The 23,513-nt window shown below is 36.7% G+C and overlaps 1 protein-coding gene across 4 annotated transcripts in view; it reads left to right on the forward strand.

Moving 5' to 3' along the window:
- LOC108719962 (RNA-binding motif, single-stranded-interacting protein 3) overlaps positions 1–23,513 on the forward strand; it is a 366,958-nt gene that overhangs the window by 332,584 nt on the left and 10,861 nt on the right. For all 4 annotated transcript variants that reach the window (XM_018269295.2, XM_041567533.1, XM_018269296.2 and 1 more), the window contains exons 8-10: positions 13,669–13,715; positions 20,038–20,125; positions 22,871–22,921. In XM_018269295.2, coding sequence (XP_018124784.1) covers positions 13,669–13,715; positions 20,038–20,125; positions 22,871–22,921 — 186 coding nt within the window. The remainder of the gene's footprint in view (positions 1–13,668; positions 13,716–20,037; positions 20,126–22,870; positions 22,922–23,513) is intronic.

The raw sequence follows: 23,513 nt of genomic DNA on the forward strand, positions 1-23,513 counted from the left end.
TTTGGGTTGTAATGTCATTTGTCTCAGGCCATGTAGGAACTTCAACCAACACAACTTTAATGAAGTAATATGTGTGAACTGTAATTTTCCTAAACAAATTTAATCTCAGTTAATATGTGCATATTTTACTGAAAAAGGACATGTTTACCAAATTGGGGAAAGGAGCAAAATGCAAATAATGGATGCATATTACCATGGGTTTTGTATTTTTTACATTGCTCCATGTCAGTGTCCTCTTTGCGCACTGTGGTACAACTTTTTGGGTTTCTAAATTGGATTGCAAATCTGTATGCATTGCTGTGGAAAGCAAGTGCAGTGCACAAACATCCAAGAAGAATTAAGACGGCAAGCTAGGGTGCACCATGGCATGGAACAAGCTAAGGAACGTTGTACCTACAGTATATCACGTACGACTGGAGGGCATACACAACAAGGCTCTGTTTCTTGCATGGTATTAAATGCAGAGCACACGAGCACCTCTGTTGTTTCGAGCTCTAGGGATTGCGGCTAAGCACTCCTCCAAGCCCTTTATTTATGAGACCCTAAATGTGATTAAAAGAATGAGAACCTAAATGTGATTAAAAGAATGAGAACCTAAATGTGATTAAAAGAATGAGAACCTAAATGTGATTAAAAGAAAGGTTGATTAAAAGAATGTAATTGCAGATGTGATTGAATAGGAAACATGTTCTATTACCTTCAATGAATGGGCACATCATGAGCACTGGGCAACCTGTTGTGCTTCCCATTCCCAAATAAATCCATGCTGGGTTGCATATGTCACAATATAAAGAAGGGCAATTTAAACACCCACCATGACCATATACTCATTTTGTCCAATGAAAACATTAAGGGGGTTATTAAAACTCGATTTTCTTTTAGAGAAAAATAATTGATTTTTTTTAGATACATTTTACCCCAATGCTGCTAAATATCAAAAATCTGTCAAATTCATGTAAAAGTCAATGGCAGCTGTCCCTTTAACCATTTGAAGATGTTTTTAACCTTCATGAATTTTGGGAGTTGGTTTTCCCTCGAAAACTTGACAATTATTTTTTATAAACTAGAAAAATTTGATCTTTTTTTTTTTTACTAGAATTATTAGTAAATAAGCCCAATTCATGGATGGGAGATAGGTTTAGCTTGTTTCTGATAAAACAAGAGAAAAAAAAACGTAGTAAATAACCCCCAAAGAGTTGACTGTATAATTGGAACTAATTTGCTATTATCTCAGATAGAAATTGTCCCATATTACCCATATACCCCTCCACTGTCATTGGGTTATTATTCACTAACAAGAAACAAAGAGGGGGCACAACATATTGTCACTATGGCTTAGCCAGTTCAATAAGTCAAGTGCCAACTCAGTTTTCTATAATTAGCCTGTACAAAGAAATGCCATAAAATTGCACTTGGTGTTTTTCCGGTACTTAGCACAATTCAGAAAATCAGCCTTAAGACAGATGCAATGAAATTTCAAAAAGTTGTCTAGAAAGAAAATCTAAAATTCTAAATTCCAAAAGGACGCACCGATAATATTGTACAAGATATTCAGTGTGTGTATGTTGGGTGACGAGCCAACCAATATCGGCAGAAGACTTGAATATCAGTCAGCTCGTCGATCGGGCCAGCCGGAAGATTTTGATTGGAGGCCTTTGAAGGCAACCGAACATCGACACCTGAACATCGGCCATTGTAAGTGCTGAACTGTCAGATATTGGTAGAATTCTAATGCTTCTACCTTTATATCTGACGATTCAGCTCTACACGTGTGTGTGTATTGAAACAAACGATCTTTCCTGGAAAGATCGTAATTGTTACGTCTATGGCCACCTTTAGACCAAATACCTTTTAGAGCAGAAACTGTTGCAGATAAATAATGGAAGATAATCTGTGCCTGGTCCTTGTAATTGTTAAGATACAACGGCATACATACTGTATATATATAAATTTTATATAACAGTCCAGCCAGCTGAAGTGACGGCAGGGCTCCTTTTGCAAATCTGAATGCTACTCATGGCTTTTAAAGAATAGATGTACTCGCTGTAATTTTTAATTAAGCTATAAACATAACTCTGTCTGGAACATACATTGGACTTGGCAGTGGATATATTATATTTGGTCAGAACACATATTCTGGGCCACAGTCAAATATGTGCTATACCTCCTTAAGAACTTTGCTTTCTCCAGAGAATAGTAGAAATACTGTATATCCTATTGCAAAAATCATTATCATCCAGGCAAATATGGGCAATAATTGTACCTACTGTATAATATAGGTTTTCTGCATGAGGAAGCACTAAATACATTCTTACGGTGGCAAATTAATCTGGGCACATCTTATTATTATTATAATAACTAATGTGTTCCACTCTGTCCCCATTGTGAGAAACAAAACTTACATTGGGTACAAAAGAACACGCTTTTTATACAAGGCAAAAATGTACTTCTGTGTGCATGCCCTAAAGGTGTAAATGCCCTTCCATAATATACATCTAGGCAGCATATATTCCTTACACGGTATAATATGTTAGGTCTGTCTGTGATACATTGTGCCAAGCAGTCTTTACAGCATCTTGTCTTATAAGTAGGGGGATCTAGTTGCCTTAACCCTTATTGCTTCTACCAGTTTTATATGATTACTGCCCTCTGCAAGAGCATAATCAACCAGAGGCGTGTGTTTATCTTAAGGAAGATGAAGAACTTCAGCAACAAAAGGGGCTATAGATGCCTTGTATACCTGGGTTACAATCTTTGCAGGGCTGAAGATAAGAAACACTAATGCATTAACACTCTGCACAATTTTCAGTTCTACTGCACCACCTAGTGTATCATGTTATAAACTCACCGATGTCCTTAACTGGCATCCCGCGTCTGCTTTTTATTATGTCAACTTTGCAGTCTGTTACACACAATAGATTTATGGACATAAAGCACAGATGAGGATCTGGAGATCAGTGTATTAACTTAAAATATAGGGCCAAAAAAGGAGTTTTTTTTATTATGATGGAGTGAAGACATTCCTTGCTTTTAGTCAAACCAATGTGTACAGTTGTCTAATATATAGCGTTATTATGTGTTAGAAGTAGCAATAGATCACTGATGTAATGAAATGGGAGAGAATTGTGTAGGAAAAGTATTGGATCAGGGTTGCCTAACCTGTAGTCTACAAGAGATTTTTGAAAGCCACCGTCATGACTAAATATGTCCAAAATGTCCTAAATTCAGAATTTATTAGATCACGGTTGCCATAAAATGTGCAAAGCATGGAAAATAGAAAAGAGTATTTTCCCTTCGCGTTTCGTGTCGCGCAGGGACACTTAATTATAGGCTCTATGATACGCGTCAGGCATTATCCTTTTAGATGTAATGTAAAATAAAGTATTATATTTTTTATATACAATTTTTGGCTCTTGGAATCTACTTTTGTTGGACGTTCCGGATTGGTGCCTGCCTAATGCTGTTTTTTCGTGAGTTACTCCCCTATATAAGAAAGGTTTTATCTGCAAATCACTTGGTATTTACTATAGGATCTCGTATTTGCAGGATTAGAATTTACAGGCTCCATCAGGAGAACACTTTCCCTCTCCTTCATATTATCCTGCTGAAAAAATTGCTTTGTAACAGAATCTTCACCATGAAACTGACTTACAAATATAGCTGCAGTTACCCAGAGTAATACATCCCATTTGCTTTTATTTTATAACTTGCAATAAACTATTGAAAGCTAGTGATTGGTCAATAATAGAAACTGCCCTTCTCCCAGCAATCCCAGTGTCTTCTATTCTGTTGTGCGTATTGTTGCACTACTGTATCTATCAGGAGATAGTGATTTTTTTTTGTCTTTTGTAAATTGGTAGGCTTTGTGTTATGGGGCATCATAGAAAGTGGCTCAACCTCAGAACTTTTTTGATGTTGTCCATGCTATAAGGCAGCTCAGGTACTATGGTCTATATGAGATTAGCTTGATAAAGCAACACAAACTTCACTTGGGGTAAGCTGTCCTTTTCCCCGAAATGATACAAAGGCAAGCCTGCATCCAAGTCCAAGTGGAGTCGAATGTGAATACCCGCCCTGTGGATCTCTGGTTCAGTTATCAGGGCAGCATCTTGCGTCTGGGTATGTCTATCTCCAGGTGACCCTTAACTTAATGTGTTACTTTTAATAATATGGTAATCTTGCCATGACTTTAAACCTCACGTTACTCTATTTTACAGTATATTCATATGCAAATGAATTCGATGTTGCATGAGCTCTCAGAGAAACCATGTCATGTGCAACTTTAGACCAAGGCTTTGTCTCTTTTAGTGTAATAAAATTTAAAAAAACATAAATTATTAATAGCAAGGGCTCTCATCGTTCACCTGCAGGAGAAAAGGAGAAAGAAATGTATTCTAATATGTAAGGTCGAGGGTGGGTTCTAACATGTTAACCAGAAGCTCAGACACTGATCCATTGTGCCAGCATTCAGTCTCTGTGCCAGTGGATTTAAAACGTAAATAAGGGAATGTTCAAAGCAGTTCATGACTGCCCCACCCTACATCTCTGAACTCATCTCTAGATACTCACCCAACCGCTTACTACACTCCTCTACTGACCTGTTCCTCAAATCTTCTAGGATTACCTCCTCAAATTCAACACAAAAGGCTGAATTTCTCCTCTGGAATTATCTCCCACGTTACACAATACCATATGTTACAACTCTCACCATGCTTATTTCTGATCTTGCCCACTCCTGCACCTTGTGTTTCAATCCCTTCCCCTTTAAGATTGTAAGCTCTTTTGCACAGGGCCTTCTTCTTCACCTTTTGTATTGGTTTCTGGTTTGCTATGTATGTAATTCAGTATTTTCTATGAATGTAATTCTGTATAGTCTTTGTATATACACATTTATTTTAGAGCTCTGCAAACTATGTTGGCGCTCTAAAAATAAAAGTTAATCAAAACAATAATAATAATAAGGGAAATTTACAAACACAGTCACAAGGGTTGTTGTGCTAAAATGGACAAAAAAATCGTATGCTTATTAATGTAATGAATGTAATTAATTAGCATAAACTAATAAGCATACAGTTTGGTCCATAAATATTTGGACAGACACATTTTTTTCAAATTTTGGTTCTGTACATTACCACAATGAATTTTAAACAAAACAACTCAGATGCAGTTGAACTGCAAACGTTCGGCTTTAATTCAGTGGGTTGAACAAAAAGATAGAAAGAAAGCACTAGTGAACTCAGCAATGCAAAAAGACCTGGACGTCCACGGAAGACAACAGTCCAAATATTTATGGACCTAACTGTAAATAATTATGGTGAGTTAAGTACCATTGTATCTGGTCTGCTAATCCTGCTGAATCATGTGCAAGCCTGTTGATGGTAGGAATACCTGAATATGGCAGTAATTCCAGGTTCCCACAGCAGATATGCTGCAAAACTATTACATAATGCTAGAGTGCTGCAATCCCCAACATGATGATTATTGCCTAAAAATGTAACTTTGCAGTTGTTAATGACCCTTATTAACAGTAATATTGGATGTCAATGACCATTGTTTTAAAACCTGTATTAGCCCATTTGTTTGGTAAATCTTTGCACATTTTACTGCCTATGCCACAGTATATTGGGATTAAGGGAAGTAAGTAACTGCTTAAAACACATACATTAATTAGAAGACCTAGTTCTTGGCTTCTTGGAGGGCATGTGAATCTCCCTTGTAAGCAAGAATATTATTGTATGAATAGAAGAGAACAAGTGCAGGGCAGATTGCACAGTGCAAAAAACAACTTTCCCAAAGTAAAACTTTTTTTTTTTTTTTTGCACTTTTGCACCCTGCCCTGCAATTGAATGCCTGTTGGTCTTTTTGCTCCAAAATGGAATACAAAGACCTCTCTGTGCCCCTGGATACAGTACTGCACTGTATTCATAAGCAGTTGGAGTGGGACAGTACATAACAAGTTAGGGAGTGCTGATAAGTGCAGGCTGCTATTGTGCTCTTTATGGCACATGGTAAGGACAGAGCTACCATGCACCTGCCAGTACTGCACTTTGCACCTAGCACATGATTTTCAATTCTGCAGCCAGACACTGAATACAAGTGCTTTTTAATGAGCAGTAATGGCATGTAGCAGTTAGGCAGGATTTATATATGTGGCGTTTATACAAATGGCCTGTGGATGTCACTGTGATCATACTTATACTGTGCATACTTCCTGGTAGCTTAAAAGTGAAAGCTTACTGTTTTGTAATGCCTGCATGAGCCTGCTTATAAAGCACTGTTATACTGTACTCATCCTCGTCTACCCAAAGCATAACAAATGGCAACAAGGATGGCTCTTCTACCTCTGCAGCAGCCTGCACCTTTTCTTCCAAACCTTGGTGAGCCTACCATACCTTTTAATGCTTGGATCCGTATGTTTGAAAATTACATTATTGCTGCTATCCAAGGGGAGATTTCTGCTGCTAGAAAGCGTGCTTTACTTATTCACTGCTTGGGAGCAGAGGGACAGCGTATATTCTATACATTACATTACCTGATGATACTTGTGAAACTGCTGTTACTGCTATAAAGAACTTTTTTGTGCCAAGAGTATATGTTGTTGCTGAAAGATATAAATTCCGCCAATGTGGACAATGTAATGGGGAATCCACAGAACAATTTGTAGCAGCTTTGAGAGAGCTGGTTGTTACCTGTGAGTTTGGGACTCTAACAGATGAAATGCTAAGACCAAATAGTGGAAAAAAACAAACACCTCACATTAGAGAGAGACTGCTCCTAGAGCAGGATTTAACCCTTGCAAAGGCTATTACAGTTGCTAGCAAATTGAAACAGCAGTGGCAGAGGCTAAAACTCTCAGTCAGGGAACTGCTGGGAATGTACAGATTGTGAATTCAGCACTGTGGCCTAATAATGCACAGTCACAGGCAAAATACAGTGCTAAGGAAAGGGATTCACCTACACTGCAAAACTGTGCAGCAAATACAAATAGAAAATACTGCTTTCGCTGTGGTTCAATACAACACACTGCAAATCATGTTACATGTCCTGCAAAAGCTAAATGGTGTTGCAAATGCACAAAAGTAGGACATTTTGCTAAGATCTGCCGTAGTTCTGCTAAAGATGTTCATGAAGTCACTACTACTAATGTCACAGTATTAAGTTTGGATAAAGCAGGTACATTTATTCCAGACAAGTTTATATGCACTGTCAATGTCAGTACTGCTTCTGCTGACAAGGGACACTACATGAACCTTATGCTTGATACAGGTTCAGCTGTTTCTAAACTACCAAAGGATATTTTCTTGAAATACTTTGCAAAAGATCCGCTTGTTGCTCCTGTCCTGAAACTGGTCAGTTACTTAAAGGATCCAATCCCTGCTTGGTTGCTTGCCAGTGACTGTACAATTTGAATCAAATACTGCAAAATGTGACTTTTACATTGTGAATAAGGGAACTGCTATACATGGAAGGGATCTCTTTGATGTATAAAACCTACAATTAGTTGATGGTCTTATTACTACAGCACCAGTGCCTGCCACACAGCCAGTGTCTAAAATTTCACCACAAAGCAACACTTCACTGGGCTGTGCAAAGAACTTTGTACTCAAAGTTAATTTGAGACCAGATGTAAAACCAGTACCATTTCCTGATTCAGCATGGGAACTTGCTATTGATATTCTATAGATGGGCTGCAGCTCACCGTTTAGTTGCTTGGTTTGGTTATCCAGCGGGGTATCCTGTGTCGATCCCCCAATAGAATCAATCAAAAGGAATCCAAGTGCAGGACAAATCCACAGCAGTTTTCTTTGACTGCAAAATCTTTTATTGGGAATGTGCAAAAAGTATTGATATTGTCAGTCCTTTTACAGATGCTCCTAGAGACTGCAGATTTGCTATAACCTTGATAGACTATTACAGTAAATGGACAGAAATTGCATTTGTTTCTCACATAACATCAGCTACAGTAATAGCATTTCTGTCTACAGTCTTCAGCAGAGAAGGTAATCCAAAGGAGTTAATATGAGTTTGAATCCTTTCTGAGAGAGAAGAATAGTGTGCATAGGAAATCTTCAGTTTATTACCCACAAGCAAATGGAGAAATCAAGCGATTCAACAGAAGTCTGAAAGAAGCACTATAGACAGCAAATCTTACTGGGAAATCTTGGAAAGTATTTACAACAGAGTTTACAGTAGCGTTCCTAGAGGGGGGCGGGCCCTGGTGCGTGACTCCCCCTCCATACGGCCGATTTTACTTGGGGTTTCAGTGGCTTACGGCGCTGCCGGGGGGCCCTGAGGGGGTGCGACCCTGGCCCGCTCGCACCCCCTGCTCCCCCGGTAGTTCCACCACTGAGAGTTCCTACATAACTACAGAGCAACGTGCCATGCAACAACCCAATCATCTCCTGCTGAATTATTACATGGTAGACAGATGCGCACTAAGTTACATGTTGCAGACATCAAACTTCCACAAAATACTGCGCCTACAAAATCATCTACTGCTGACATTGTGAAACGTCAACAAGCCAAATGCAAGGCTTATACTGACAGAAAATGTGGTGCAAGAAAAGTGCACTTTCAGCCTGGATCTTTAGTCAGAATTAAGAAACCAGGAATACGGAAACAAGGACAATCTAAATTTACTACACCAATTGAAGTGAGACGCCAGCAAGGACCATGCACATATGAACTGTCTGATGGACGCATATGGAATGCGAGTCGTCTTGCTCCTGTTAGATATGACTTTGGAGAAGCTCCATTTGATGAAGGTAATTTCCCTACTCCTGATGTTAACTGCAATAGGCCTGAAGAAAGTGAACCTATAAGGCATACTGAGAGAATTAGAAAATTACCTGCATGGACCCTGGACTATGTGATGTGAATAATGTATATTATTGCTTTAAGATGCATGCATTGTTGTTTATTACATTTGCCCAAATGCTTTCCTACTATAGGGGGAATATGTGGTGTTTATATAAATGGCCTGTAGATGTCACTGTGCTCATACTTATACTTTGCATACTTCCTGGTAGCTTAAAAGTGAAAGTTTACTGTTGTGTAATGTCTGCATGAGCCTGCTAATAAAGCACTGTTATACTCTCCTCATCCTCGGATACCCAAAACATAACAATATAGACTTAAATGGTTGACTTTGATTGGCGGGTGTCTTTTTTTTCAAGCTAACATACCATAAATTGTCCAGGGTTATCATAGTAAATGCATAGAAAAGGCAACTTACTGTAGCTTGCTTGGAGCAATTATCAGTTAAAAAATGCCACTTCATGCCACTGCAACTTAGTTCTAATAATCTTTGTAACAAATTATTTTCTAACTCCACCATTTACTTCACAGAAATAGAGAATAAGCCACACATCACTATGCCACAATCAGTCGTGTTACAGACACAGAGCTGTGTATTTGGCCTGATAGATGTAATTTTTATGAAATACTCGGATGAAACTGCATCCTGGAAATGGTTCTTCCAGCTGATGAACTTTAATGAGACAGGCACAAGCTCCTCTGCCTTCTTCATGAAATACAATCTCTAATTATTTCCTACTATTGAATCAGGAACAGATGAAGCACAATCTAAGTATAAATGATTATTCATAACAATCCCAATTTTTTCTTATCTGTTCCTACCATAATGCTGTGTTTGGGGTCGTTTCTCATAAAATCTCTGCCTTTTTGAATCACTTTTTCCCCATTTATAAATGCATTTTCTATGCAAAATTAAGTTACAGCAGGATTTTTTTTTCTTAACAAAATATAGCCCCCTGATCCTAACAGTATTTAGCTCCTTTGCTGCTCTGTCTGTAACAGATGCAAGTAATATAGTTCCCAACTGCTTTACGTTATGAGCTTCGGTACTTAGGCATGTGGTGTAAATTTTGGAAATTGCTTTTAAATCAAGTTAGGAGAATGAGGGGCCTTTAAAACATAATCAGATCTTTCAAGCTGAGCGTGTGCTAATGCAAAGAAATAACATTATGTGAGGAAGCTTTGTAGAACATCTATGACTATTACAGAGTTGCTATATAATCGGAAATAAATGTCTGACCACCAGTTTAACTGTGTAAGCTTAGGCAGCCATTAGGTGCTGTATATATATTGCTGTAAATCTTAAAAGTCAGCATTGTTGGTGGTGAGGGGGATCCTGGGAGTTGCGGCATTTGCTTAGCTTGGCCTAGTTTCATGTCCTGTAGTATGCAGAATGGAACCCTGAGGGTATATGTGGGAGAGGCAAGGCATAAGTCATTACTCATTAAAAAGGATATCCAGTAAATCGTGAGAAGAGTTTTTGATTATATTAGTTCCCAACTCCCTAAGTACCTTTCTAATATCCCATTATTTTGTTTCTACCTCTGCTGATATTGAGCATGCCATTGCAGCCATTTCAATGTAGTTCACAAGAGCAAATATCCATTGTTATGGAATTAAGGGGCTGTTGGGCTTGGGGCTGACATAGAGTTTACCACATGTGTTAATAACAGAAATGTCTGCTGCATTTGTTGTATACAATGGAGGGGGGGAGCATATTGGGAGGTGTTTTCAGAGATAGAGTAAATACCTCATTAACTTTCCACTGGCACAAGCTATGGTTATAGGGCCAGTCCTCCTATGAGGCAAGGTGAGAACCTTTCTTTAGGTAAAGAACAAAGTTACAGAAAGACTTCCGCACAAATAATAAAAGCAAGTGTTTCCCTGCCAGCAAATGCCTTGAATGCCGTTACTTTTTTTTTACGTTATAAGGGAGGTTGCTGAATCCTCTATTACTGAGCACCCACTACGAGGGTCATTGTGGGTGTGCGTCCGCTCCTACCTGCTCTCTGAACCTTTCTTTAGGTGGCAGCGTGTGGCCAGTTACCAGGGGCTGCAAAAAGCCACTTCTGGTAAGGGAGCAGCACCAGGGATGCAGCCTTAGGTATCAGCAGCCCCAGAAATGGCCCTGAATGGTGAGCAAGTATCAGTGCAGGTAACAGTTTTAGGGGTTGCTGTGGCAGTGACGCAAATACTAAATCACTAAAGGGAGCAAAAGCACAGAGGCATCCCTGTCCTTCATTGAGAAGGTAGTTTGTTATTCTGTAAACTCACACTGATCAGAACTTTAGAGTTTTATTCAGAGAGCTTGTAGTACAGAGTAGTGTATATTTGGGATGCACCGAATCCACTTTGGGATTTGGCCGACTCCCCGAATCCTTCATGAAAGCTTTGGACGAATACTGAACTGAATCCAACAAGGATTCAGCAGAATCCAAATCGTGCTGGAAAAGACCGAATCTTGCCCAAATCCTGAACTGAATTCTGGATTCGGTGCATCCCTCGTGTATATGGATGATATTGTTGTGTGGGATAAAGACATACAAGGACATGTGGCCAGAATGGAGCAAGTACTTGAAAGAGCAAGTCAGAACAATTTAAAGGTTAACAGACAGAAATGCAATTTCGCCCAATCTTCTATAAAATACCTAGGGGCAAATTCACTAAGATCCAAAGTTGCGCCAGCGAAAGCTTTGCCGCACTTCGCCAGGCGTAGTTTCGCCAGAGCTACGCAAATTCACTAAAATGCAATTTTGCGCTCAGGGTGGCGAACGGTAGCGAATTTGAGCTAGCGTTAATTCGCCAAGCAAAGCGAAGTTACTCTAGCGATGCCTAATTTGAATACAGCGCCAATTTAAAGTTGAATAGACGTATATGTAGCACCAAATACATTACACTACATAAACCTTCATAAAATAAAATAGAGTTGTTATTTTGCCCTATACATGTGCCCACTGTATAGTTTAGGTGCCATATGTTAGGAAATGTAGGGGGGAAGAGGGTACCCCCACAAAAATTTACGATCTTTTTCAGCCTATCACCCTTAAAAAAGGAAAAAACGCCAGCGTTTTTTGGGACTATTTTTGAAGCAATCCCTATCTACTCGATTGCACTTCGCCTGGTCTGAGGTGGCGAAGGCAAGTCTGGCGCAAGAGGTAACGTTCAGTAAAATGCGCAAGTTAGTGAATTAGCGTAGTTACATTGACCCTTCGCCAAAGCCCAACTTCAGCTGGCGTAAGGGTGCGAAGTAGCGCTAGAGTAGGTCCACTTCGCTAGCGAATTTACGCTAACATTAGGCGATTTGCGTTTTAGTGAATTTGCCCCTTTAGGGGATATTTTACTGACATGGGCCTTCGTCCTGATAATTGAAAATAAAATAGCTGCAATCAAAGATATGCATGTAAGAAATAACTACAGACCACAAACCGCATGTTTAAGATGGATCACTGGCTGAAATTTATGGTAAACAAATGTATTACTTTATACTGTATTATTTTATCATTTTCTAGACGATGAATAATACAACAAACATTTTTAATACACTGTATAATAAAATGTAAAATTAAGGGGCCCATTTACAAACAATCAAATAGCATTTTTGATCCACAACTCTCAAACAATTTGTGGTTTTGCTATATCTTGAAGAATTTAAAAAACCACAAAAAACTCAAATGCAAAAGTTCGCCAAGTAAAAGTTGTTGAGGTGCTATAGAACTCAATGGAAGCTGCGCTTATCCTTTTAAAAAATCACTCATTTCTAAGATTTTATTAAACCCCAAGGATGGAAAAGTCAGAATCAGAAAATCCGGCACCTCAGACCTTTCGATGTTACATATAAGTCCCAATGATTTTTTGGATGTGCGCTGGGTTTCAATACCCTGAAGTTTTCGGAGTTTTCTGGTGAAAAATCCAAAAAAACTTGAAAATCGGATGAAACATCCGAAAAAATAGTGAAATTGTATTTTTTGCCGCAAAGCAAATTGTTGCGAAAATGTAATAATAAATAAGCGTAAAAAACCAGAGCGTTACACCGGACAGCCCTTGAGACTTGTTTATGCCTCACAAGACAACATGTCATGTTGGAAAAGTGGAAAACAGAAATGAGGGGAAATTCTTTCAAAATGGAAAAACTTTTTTTTTTTGTGTGTGTGTGGTAAATTAAAATCCGACTATTTTTCAACAGTGGTACCCAAAGCACTGAGACTGAGATTTAAAAAGTTCTTTGGTATTTGAAAATACCAATACACAGATGTCTAGTGAATTTCTCCCGTTTCGCTTGGCCGAAAAACTCATGAATTTCCCGGAAATTTTGCGAAACGGCGAAAAATTCACGAAATTCAAATTTTGATGCCAGCAACAATTCCGACACTGGCGACAATTCTGACGCCCATTAGAGTCAATGGCTGCTTAGAATTGTCGCCAGCAATTTCACAAATGTATTTATTCACAGGCGGCGAAACTTTGCACCTGGTGAATAATTTCACCCATCACTACAGATGTCCAAACAGCCTCAATAATTAGTGACTGTCTATGGCATCTTACAGTAAACCTCTGGCATTTGACAGAATCAACAGATTGCCAGTGCAGTTCCTAGCCTACCAAAGCATTGGTACCTGCCTTCCTTACGAATGCTGACAGTATTTATACAGTATTAAAATATCTTCTTGATGTGAAACATGGTGTAAAATATGCATAATCTGGACACTTTATTTATTTGTATGTTCTGTATTTATATTTTGTGTGTCTGTGTACAGATGTGTGTTTTATTTTGTTGATAATATGTTCTATTTCTATATTTTTCTCACAGTCCAATTTTACTATACAGAATATTTTGTTTTCTCTTAATTATAGACTGGAATGGCTCTGACATATGACCAAGCAGCAGCTATGCAGAACGGGTGAGTGCTCACAGCTGTTGTTATCTTCCTTATTGCATATACTGTATATCACAGTGTTGCATGTTAAAATCCACATATGCAAAATAGAGTTACGGATCTATAAAAACAATAAACTTAACTGCATAATCCTTAAGGGTACACAAAGCTTCCCAGTATCTCAAAATTCTGCACCCACTAGATCTCTACTATAGAGATCTAGGGGGATTCTCAGTATGTATCGAAGTTTTAAACATTTACAGGGGAATGTAATAAAAGTCGCAAAGAGCAAAACAATTCGCACCAATAAGAATAAAAATCCACATCTCGCAATGTAATATTGTTCCTTTAACTGTTATTGCATTGTGAATTTTAATTGCGCACTCATAAGAAGTGCTTGAAGGTGTCGTAATCTTTTGGAGCAAACATAACGACTTTTTCAGTAAGAAGTTTTATTACATTGACTGCGCATTGGCGCAAACTATAAAATTCGCAAACGGTCTTTCACTGTCGGAAGTGGTCGCTAAACAGTTTCCGGGCTCGCAAAAGCTATATTAAATTCGCACAAAGCTATTCGCATTGCGAATAGTTTTCCGTTAGCGATTTTTATTACATTCCCCCGTTAGAAGGGTGGATATAGTGATATTAGTTGTAGAATATGCATGTGTAAATTCAGTGGACATACTAATATTTGTTAGCTCAGGAATGAAGATGAAATAGTGGTAGGAATCCTTGTCTTTTTGTGTAGATTTGGAATTTTGGATAACACTAAGGGGCCCATTTACTAGCAATCAAATTTCTGTTATCCACAAATCTTGAAAAATATGTGGTTTTCCAATATTTCTAAAAATTCAAGATTTATTAAGTGTAAAAACCACGAAAATCTTTAATGGCAAAATGCCACCAAGTAAAAGTTGTCAAGGCACTATAGAAGTCAATGGTCCCTGAGCTGATCTGATCGGACCCACGTATAATCAATTTAACCTTTCATAGGTTTTTGGATTTTTTTTCTCTAGGAATTGTCCGAAAAACTCAAATTATTACAGGTTACATGGGTAATTATATTTTTTTAGTGCATTTTCTTTTCATTAGTACTTTTTTTATTCAGATCTTTTAATAAATTTCATGACAATCATGGTTTTAGAGATTGTGAGTTTAGCCATGGTTTCAAGAACTTATAAAACCTCTGACATGAGAATGTTGATAAACAGGAATCTGTTTATTTTTTCTGATTTTAAAGTGCTGTGAAGGGAGTCCAGTGGTTTTGAATAGGTCTGAGGGGTACTTCCAGGTGCAAACAAGGACTTGTAAGGAACCGTAACTTGGAAAGAAAGATAAAAATGTCACCCAGCTGTAGGAATGACAAGGGAAGACAATGAGATGTTAAAAGGTCAAGTGAGAGATGGGATTGAACTTAAAGGTAACAGAGTGTAGATGTGATTCGTCAAACTGTTGCTAGCTAATGAGGCCTTCACAAAGCACTCACTGTTAAGTCAATTTAACCTGCATTTACTCCCGCATTTACATTACAAGTCATGAAAGAAGTAGGAACTATGAGCTGTTTTAACTGCATGAACACCCAAATTGTATGTGATTTATTTATAATGAACAATCTATCTATCTATCTATCTATCTATCTATCTATCTATCTATCTATTATCTATCTATCTATCTATCTATCTATTATCTATCTATGTATCTATCTATCTATGTATCTATCTATCATCTATCTATCTATCTATCTATCTATCTATCTATCTATCTATCTGTCTATCTATCTATGTATCTATCTATGTATCTATCTATCTATCTATCTATCTATCTATCTATCTATCTATCTATCTATCTATCATCTATCTATTTATCTATCTATCTGTTTATCTATCTATCTATCTATCCACTATCTATCTATCTATCTATCTATCTATCTATCTATCTATCTATCTATCTATCTATCTATCATCTATCTATCTATCTATCTATCTATCCACTATCTATCGATCTATCTATCTATCTATCTATCTATCTATCTATCTATCTATCTATCTATCTATCTATCTATCTATCTATCCACTATCTATCGATCTATCTATCTATCTATCTATCTATCTATCATCTATCTATCATCTAGCTATCGTCTGTCTATTTATCATCTATAGACAAGAAAGCATTAGTTTTCACACTGATGACTCTCTTGGTGAAAGAGGATGTTGAGTAGTGATGGGCGAATTTATTCGGCAGGCGCAAATTAAAATTTTTGACGCCAGCGTCAATATTGGATGCCGGCATCAAAAACAAGACGCCGATGCTGTATTGCAAATTTTTTCCCGTTTCGCGAATTTTGCAGGAAATTCGCTAATTTTCCGGCGAACCAAAACGCCCCAAATTCGCCCATCACTAATGTTGAGTTCAGGGGTTCACTTGCTGTAAAGACACTAACATAAACATATTTTTAGTATCAATAATAAAATGTTTTAGCAGTATCTGCTTCTATGAGTGCTCTCCTCTAACTACTATTTTATGGACTAATGTGGGATTGCGGTAACCCTTTATGGAGGATTGAGGCACCGGCAAACTTATTCTAGCATCGGCAGGGCGGAGGAACAATCTCCCTGTTGTTCACATAGTTTTAGTATCATTATTAGTGATGGGCGAATTCGCGAAACGGATCCCGTTTTTTTAGACGCCAGCGACAATTTTTTTTGATGCTGGCGAATTTTCACGGGGCGTTTCGTAAATTTATTCCCTGGTGGTGAGTCGCGCAAATTCGCTGCAAATTCGCCGCAAATTCACCCATCACTAATCATTATATCAGAAATATTTAAACTTAATAAAAACAAGTTAAATGTTAAAATGTTATCAAATCTAGAAATCATTTGTAAAAATCTGAATTATTTGATTAAAAAGGAGTCTATGGGAGATGGCCTTCCTGTAATTCAGGGCTTTCTGGATAATAGATAATGGATAATGGATCCCGTACCTGTGGGAGGAGGATGAGATGATTTAATCCATTTTTAAAAAACTTTCTGGATAGCAAGTTTCCATATAAACACTCATCTAGCAACAAAGATATAAACAGAAGCACAAACATTCTTTTAAGTCTAAATGTACATGTACAGTAGATGGTGGAATAAGAAATGATGTAAGGGAATCAGCCCATTCCTTTTATCTTGTAACAGTAATCATAATAAAGATTCATTTACTTGCTTACAAATGAGTGAGATAAATGCATCAGCATGTGCAAATGGATAAAATGTGCCATTATAAAGAAATTACATATCCATACTTGTGTTCTGCTCATATATATATATATATATATATATATATATATATATATATATATATATATATATATATATATATATATATATATATATATATATACAAGCTGCGAGTGGAGCGCACAACCAAAAGAATAGCGAAGTATGGGTGCCAGAGCAAGGGATAATTTGTACAATAGCGCTGGTGTCGGCACTCCCAAAACATCAAGGTCAAAGAGGCAAAGGTGCTGATTAAAGCAGGTTTAATTTATCCGACGTTTCGGTTCTATATTAGAACCTTCCTCAGGGAACAGAGGAAGGTTCTAATATAGAACCGAAACGTCGGATAAATTAAACCTGCTTTAATCAGCACCTTTGCCTCTTTGACCTTGATGTTTTGGGAGTGCCGACACCAGCGCTATTATATATATATATATGTATATAGGCACACACACATATGAATAATCAGGGGTTGATTTATCGGTAGTTGAATTAACTACCAAGTAACATTTTTTCTGAAAATTTTTAATCTATCCCCCGATATATACGAATGGAGCACATACTGACACTGACATCAGGTGATATGAAAAACAATCGCTGATCGCCAGAAAAATGTTAAACCTTCAGGAAATGGGAAAATCTTTAGGAATCTCCAGATTAATATTTGATAAATGAACCAGTGTGTTTTTGTTTATTATACTGTTTACCTATGTAAACTGAAGAAGACTCATTAAGATTGATTCATCGGATCAGTATTGTGTATAGTTTATACATTTCACTGCATGAAAATCAGTCAGGATTTTGGTTTCATTCATCAACTCCTAAATAAAACAAGATAGGAAGATATTTATCTCCTCTTTTGATATTTATGTTACGTGGAGTAAATAAATGTATGCTGGTTTGGTTATCAAGTACAAAGTACTTATTATTATCTACTGAAAAAAAGTAAATAAGTAAAATGTAATTTATTGTATTTGTTTAAACAGGGGAACTGGCTTTAAATTCTGTCAAATGGATCTTCTGGATAATGGGTTTTCATATAATGGAGCCCATTCCTCTACAGCAAAATACATTTTAAGTTTACAGTGTAAATCTACTTGCTCCAAGCATATTGTATGAAAAAACACTATAACACCACTGCACACGTTGTATCTCTTCCTATAATATTAACCATATTGATAAAAATGGTCAAATGGAACACTCTTATATACAAATCTTACAGATACCGCTCCAGTTGTTCACCATTTCCACAAATGAAATAATAATACTTTTTATAAACATTTTATCAACATTCTGATTTTAGTGGTTTTAGAACCCGGAAATAGTGATGGGCGAATTTGGGCTGTTTTGCGAAACGGCGAAGAATTTGCAAAACTGCGCCGGCGTCTAGTTTTTTTACGCTGGCATCCATTTTTGGACCGTTTTTTGGATGCTGGCAAATTTTCACGCCGGTTTTGCGAATTTATTCACTGGCGGCGAATCGAGGGAATTCGCAGCTAAATCGTGCCTGGCGAATAAATTCGCCCATCACTCCCCGCAAATAAACACATTTTTTCTTCTATTAAAAGATCCAAATATAAAACACATAAACGTAACAATATGCAAAAAAAATCTAGCATTTTTTTTCCAAGTTTTTTGGGCAATAATTAGTGAATAAAAATCACAGAACTTCTAAAAGTCTGAATGGGTAAAAAAAAAAAAGGTCCAGCAGGATCAGCACAGCTTTCATTTTCATTTCATAGAAGTTTTTGTGGGTTCTTAATCTGATAAATCTCAAATTTTGAGTTTAGAGAAATAAAGGAAAAAACTGAGTTCTTAGAGAAAAATTTTGATTTGTGAAAAAAAATAGAAAAATTTGTTTAATGTAAATATGCCTCTTAGTATGCAATTAGGTTCCATAAAGGAATTAAAATCTGAATTAGGGTGAAAGGAAGGGCTGACTACAGAACTGCATTAAATTTCATGATCATTTATTCCTTCCATTAGCAATCAATGATATCACAGGTTGGAGCACAAGCAATCAACAATAAATTGGTTCAGTTTTGCACTAATTTCTATTCCCTTCAAACTAAATACTTGGTTACAGCTGGTCTCTCCAGATTAGAAGGTCAGGCAAACATACAAAAAAACAGAAATAACAAATAATCCTACCAATGGGAAATTGTGGCAACATTTTTGCGATGAGATAATCAAGTATGAAAAGAAGAATCAGTGTTTAAGAGGTGTAGGGACAGAAGAAAAACAAATATAGATGCCTTCTTTTTAAATTGTGTAAAAAACTTTTGCAATGAAAAGTGGTATAGAATAAATGTAGTATTTAAGAAGGTGTGTCTTTTCTTTTACATCACCCAATAGCCATACCGTATGTTATGCCATTATGTTACACCACTTCAGACCTTGCATAAGCCATTCATGTCAATAAGAACAATTCAGGAGGCAAGTCAATTCTGGCATTATTTTAAAAAGTATGAAAAATGGTGTAAAAATCTTCAAATATTTCTGTTTGGGTCTTGTATATTAACGGCATTCATCTAAACTTTTAGTATGATGTAAACAGTAATTTTCTGGGAGAATTTCCAATTGGTTTTTATTTTTTATTATTTGTTTTTGAGTTATTTAGCTTTCATTCAGCAGCTCTCCAGTTTGTAATTTCAGCAGTCTGGTTGCTGGGGTCCAAATTACCATAGCAACCATGCAGTCATTTGAATATGAGACTGGAATATGAGGTCTGAATAGAAATATGAGCAATATAAAATAGAAATAACAATAAATTTGTAGCCTTACAGAGGTCTTGATTTTACTTGTTCATTTCAATCAGATGAAGACCCATCAGCTATTTTTTTCTGTACACCATCCTCTGTCAATGATTTATATACAGGTATGGGACCTGTTATCCAGAATGCTCAGGACTTGGGGTTTTCCGGATAACGGATATTTTGTAATTCGGATCGTCATACCTTAATTCTACTAGAAAATCATGTAAATATTAAACCCCAAAAAACTTTATCACTTACAAGTTTTTAGTGGGTCCTTAGTGACAGTTAGTAATTTGTTTAAAAATGCATTGTTTTTCTCTTTCATTTCAGATTTTATTCTTCCCCATATAATATTGCCCCAAATCGTATGATTCCACAGACATCATTTATTGCCGCTTCCCCTGTTTCTACATATCAGGTAATTAGTGATCATTATTTTGTGCATGCATAGTTGTGAATTTATGTTTGCAGGTCATTTCAAAACTGATATAATTCTTGTATGGGGAGTGGAGATAAAATGTACCTGAAATCAAGGGCAATAACCAGTTTTCCTGACATTTTTGCTAAGATGCAAAAAACTTATTGACAGTGCCTTGGGGCTAATAATTATAATTAAGCATACATCATTTTATGTGCAGTAGGGGCTGCTTCTGTTTAGAAGATGAATAAATATTATGTTATATACTTGGAGTTTTAGAGGAGAACTAAACCCTAAAAATGAACATGGCAAAAAATGTAATATTTTATACATTGAACTTATTGATCCAGCCTAAAGGCTTCAGCATCTCTATAGCAGTAATGATCCAAGGCTTTAAAGTTGTCACAGGAGTTTCACAACTTGAATTTTGTTTCTCTGACACACACATGCTCAGTGGGCTGTGAGCAGCTGTTGAGAATCTAAGTTTAGAGATCATTACAAATCATCAAGCAGGGCTGATTATTAAATTCTGATGCTGATTGTGCTGATTTCTGAGCTGCTATGTACCAATAATGTCTTTACTGATCAGCTTCAGCCTTATATTGTGACATTTATATTATATATACAGTATAATGTGTGTTGGTCACTAATCTCAGTAAGAGACAGCAGCACAGAGCATGAATCAGCAGGAAAAAAGATAGAGAGCTACTGGGGCATCTTCACTACTAAATGGCTGTGTTTGCCTTGGGCTGGTACAGAACCCAGAAACATAATGTACAGTACATTTCTGCCGTGCTTTTTTAGTTAAACCTTAGTTCTCCTTTAACTAACTGATTTCTGCTTTCTCCAGGGGGCGTAACTACAGAGGAAGCAGACCCTGTGATTGCAGGGTAGCCCAGGAATGTAGAGGGCCCGGTAAGGCCCTAAATAATGAGAAATAATATTTTGTGGTAGAATAGCTAAATTTACCAAGGTTGTGTGGCCCTAAATTGAATTTGCTGTGGGGCCCAGTGATATTTAATTAAACAGGCTTTCTTCATTCATGCTAGGATATTTAGGGGGTTATTTGCTAAAACTCATTTTCTCATATTTTACCAGAAACAAACTTGACCTAACTCCCATTTCCAAATATGGCTAATTTACTAATAACTAAATGTGAAATAAATCAGATTAAAAAAAGCTAAGAATTCTAGTTTTTAAGAATATCTCTAAGTTTTAGAGTTTATATGCTTAAATGCCTAAAATATTTCAAGTGTGGAGGCTTAAAAACTTGAATACCACAAATTTGTCTTGTTTTCAAGCAAAAACCAAAGTCAAAATGTCCAAAATTGTAAAGGTTAAAAACATCTTGAAATAGTTAAATGGACAGCCGCCACTAACTTTTACATGAATTCGACAGGTTTCAGATGGAGTAATTTTGGCAGCTTGTGGGCATAATAAATCTCGGAAATTAGTATTCTTTTCTAACAATTCGATTTTTTTTTCGTGAAAAAAAAACGTTTTAGAGAAAAAAAATAGATAATAAATAACCCCCAAAGTGTATTCATATGAATGGGGTATAAAATGGCAATACAAAATATATACAAGAAAAAGGTTAAAATTAGCAATGGCATAAAATTATTAAGGAATGTGTTTTACACTAGATACAATGGTGGTTGAAGAATAAGATAAAATGTAAAATGATAAGCTTCCAGTTATCAGAAAAGTAATGGAAAGTATTGGAAACAACATCATAGTTCTCTAATCTCTAGACAAAAATGGTTGGAGAAATGGGCAATGCCAGTGGTATATTCAGCTGAACTATGTGCGGCATTTCAGACAATTACCAAAAGGCAAAGAAAGCCTACAAATATAAGAGACATACAGGAATATAAGTTGAAAGTCATTATTATTATGCATAGAATAGTTTTTAAACATAGAATGATGACATTAATGGAAATACTAGTATATACAAAAAGGTACCACCATTGATAGTTTATCCACTAGGAGCCTTCTAGGAAACTTTATTTTTTACCAAAGAACTGCTAGAATGCATATTACCTCATACATATATATTGGATAATATACCCCATACTATAACATAAAGATATTATAAGTCACTGAGGAGTTACTTGATCATATAAAATCACATAAAGGTCACATAAAGTCCGAAAGGTTTTTTTTTTTTAGTGGAAAAAAACTCAATTTTTTTTAGATTTATTATCCCCCCAAGGCTGCAAAAAGTCTGAATCCGAAAAGCCACCTTCTCAGACTTTTCAAGGTTTTATATAAGTCAATGGGAGAGGTCCCTATCCTATCTGGAAGTTTCTGTGGTCTGCACTGGAAATAGCCTCAAAATCCGACTATTTTGGGCTTTACGGGCAAAAGTCCGAAAACATTTGGGCTTTTTGGGAAAAAGCCTGAAAAAAATCAAGTGATTCGGGGAAAAACTCTGGTTTGCGCTTGATTTATAGAGTTTTTCTAAATCTTGATTTTTAAATACACAATAAGGTCAAATTGTGGATTCTAGTTTGGTTGGACTTTTTTATTTTAAAAAATCAGATAAATTCGGATTTTGATAAATAACCCCCTATATGTTTATAATTGTGCTTTTACATAATGCAAATACAGGTCAATATATATATATATATTTTTGCAAATAATTGGAATTACGTTCATTACCATGTGATTGCTGAGATACTGTATATTAATCATGTGCTTACACGAATGCCGTCTGAGCCCTAACATTAGTTCATTATCGCTTAGGTCCAGAGTACATCCTGGATGCCTCACCCACCATATGTTATGCAACCAACAGTAAGTAAAAGATCTCTCTTAATTGCTGTACATGTGGGTGTTAGTGATTAATGGTTCTGTCCATTTGTATTAATGAACTTTATTTCACTTGCGCTTTTCATAACAGAAATGACAGTGAAAATCCCTAATCTTCTATTAAAGTTAATGTGTATTTCAAAGCTCCACTCCCTTAAGATTTTAGACAGGTAATTTGGAAGTCTTTCCTTTTGAAGGTCTCAAAGTTAATTCATTCTGAGGGATATATCCTTGGCTACATGCTTTTACAGACTACATCTGCATTAAACTCAGTTGACAGGCAGTGCATAATGAATACTACAAGTTATCTTTTTCCAGTAAGCAAAGAGATGCATGGGTTGTTTATTTGTATTTAAAGGCAAATTAAAGCTTAAATATAGAAGTATGGCAGAAATATTGTACATTATGTTTTGGGCTTCTGTACCAACCCAAGGCAACCCCTTTTACAAGGAAGAGCTGTGCCTCTGAATATGCCCAGTAGCTCCCCATCTTCTTTTCTGCTGATTCACTGCACATGCTCTGTGCTCACTTACAGCAGCCTTCCCTCGCCTTCCCTGCTACAGACTTTTACCTCTTC

The sequence above is a fragment of the Xenopus laevis genome, chromosome 6S (genome assembly GCF_017654675.1).
Source record: "Xenopus laevis strain J_2021 chromosome 6S, Xenopus_laevis_v10.1, whole genome shotgun sequence".
Lineage (NCBI taxonomy): Eukaryota > Metazoa > Chordata > Amphibia > Anura > Pipidae > Xenopus > Xenopus laevis.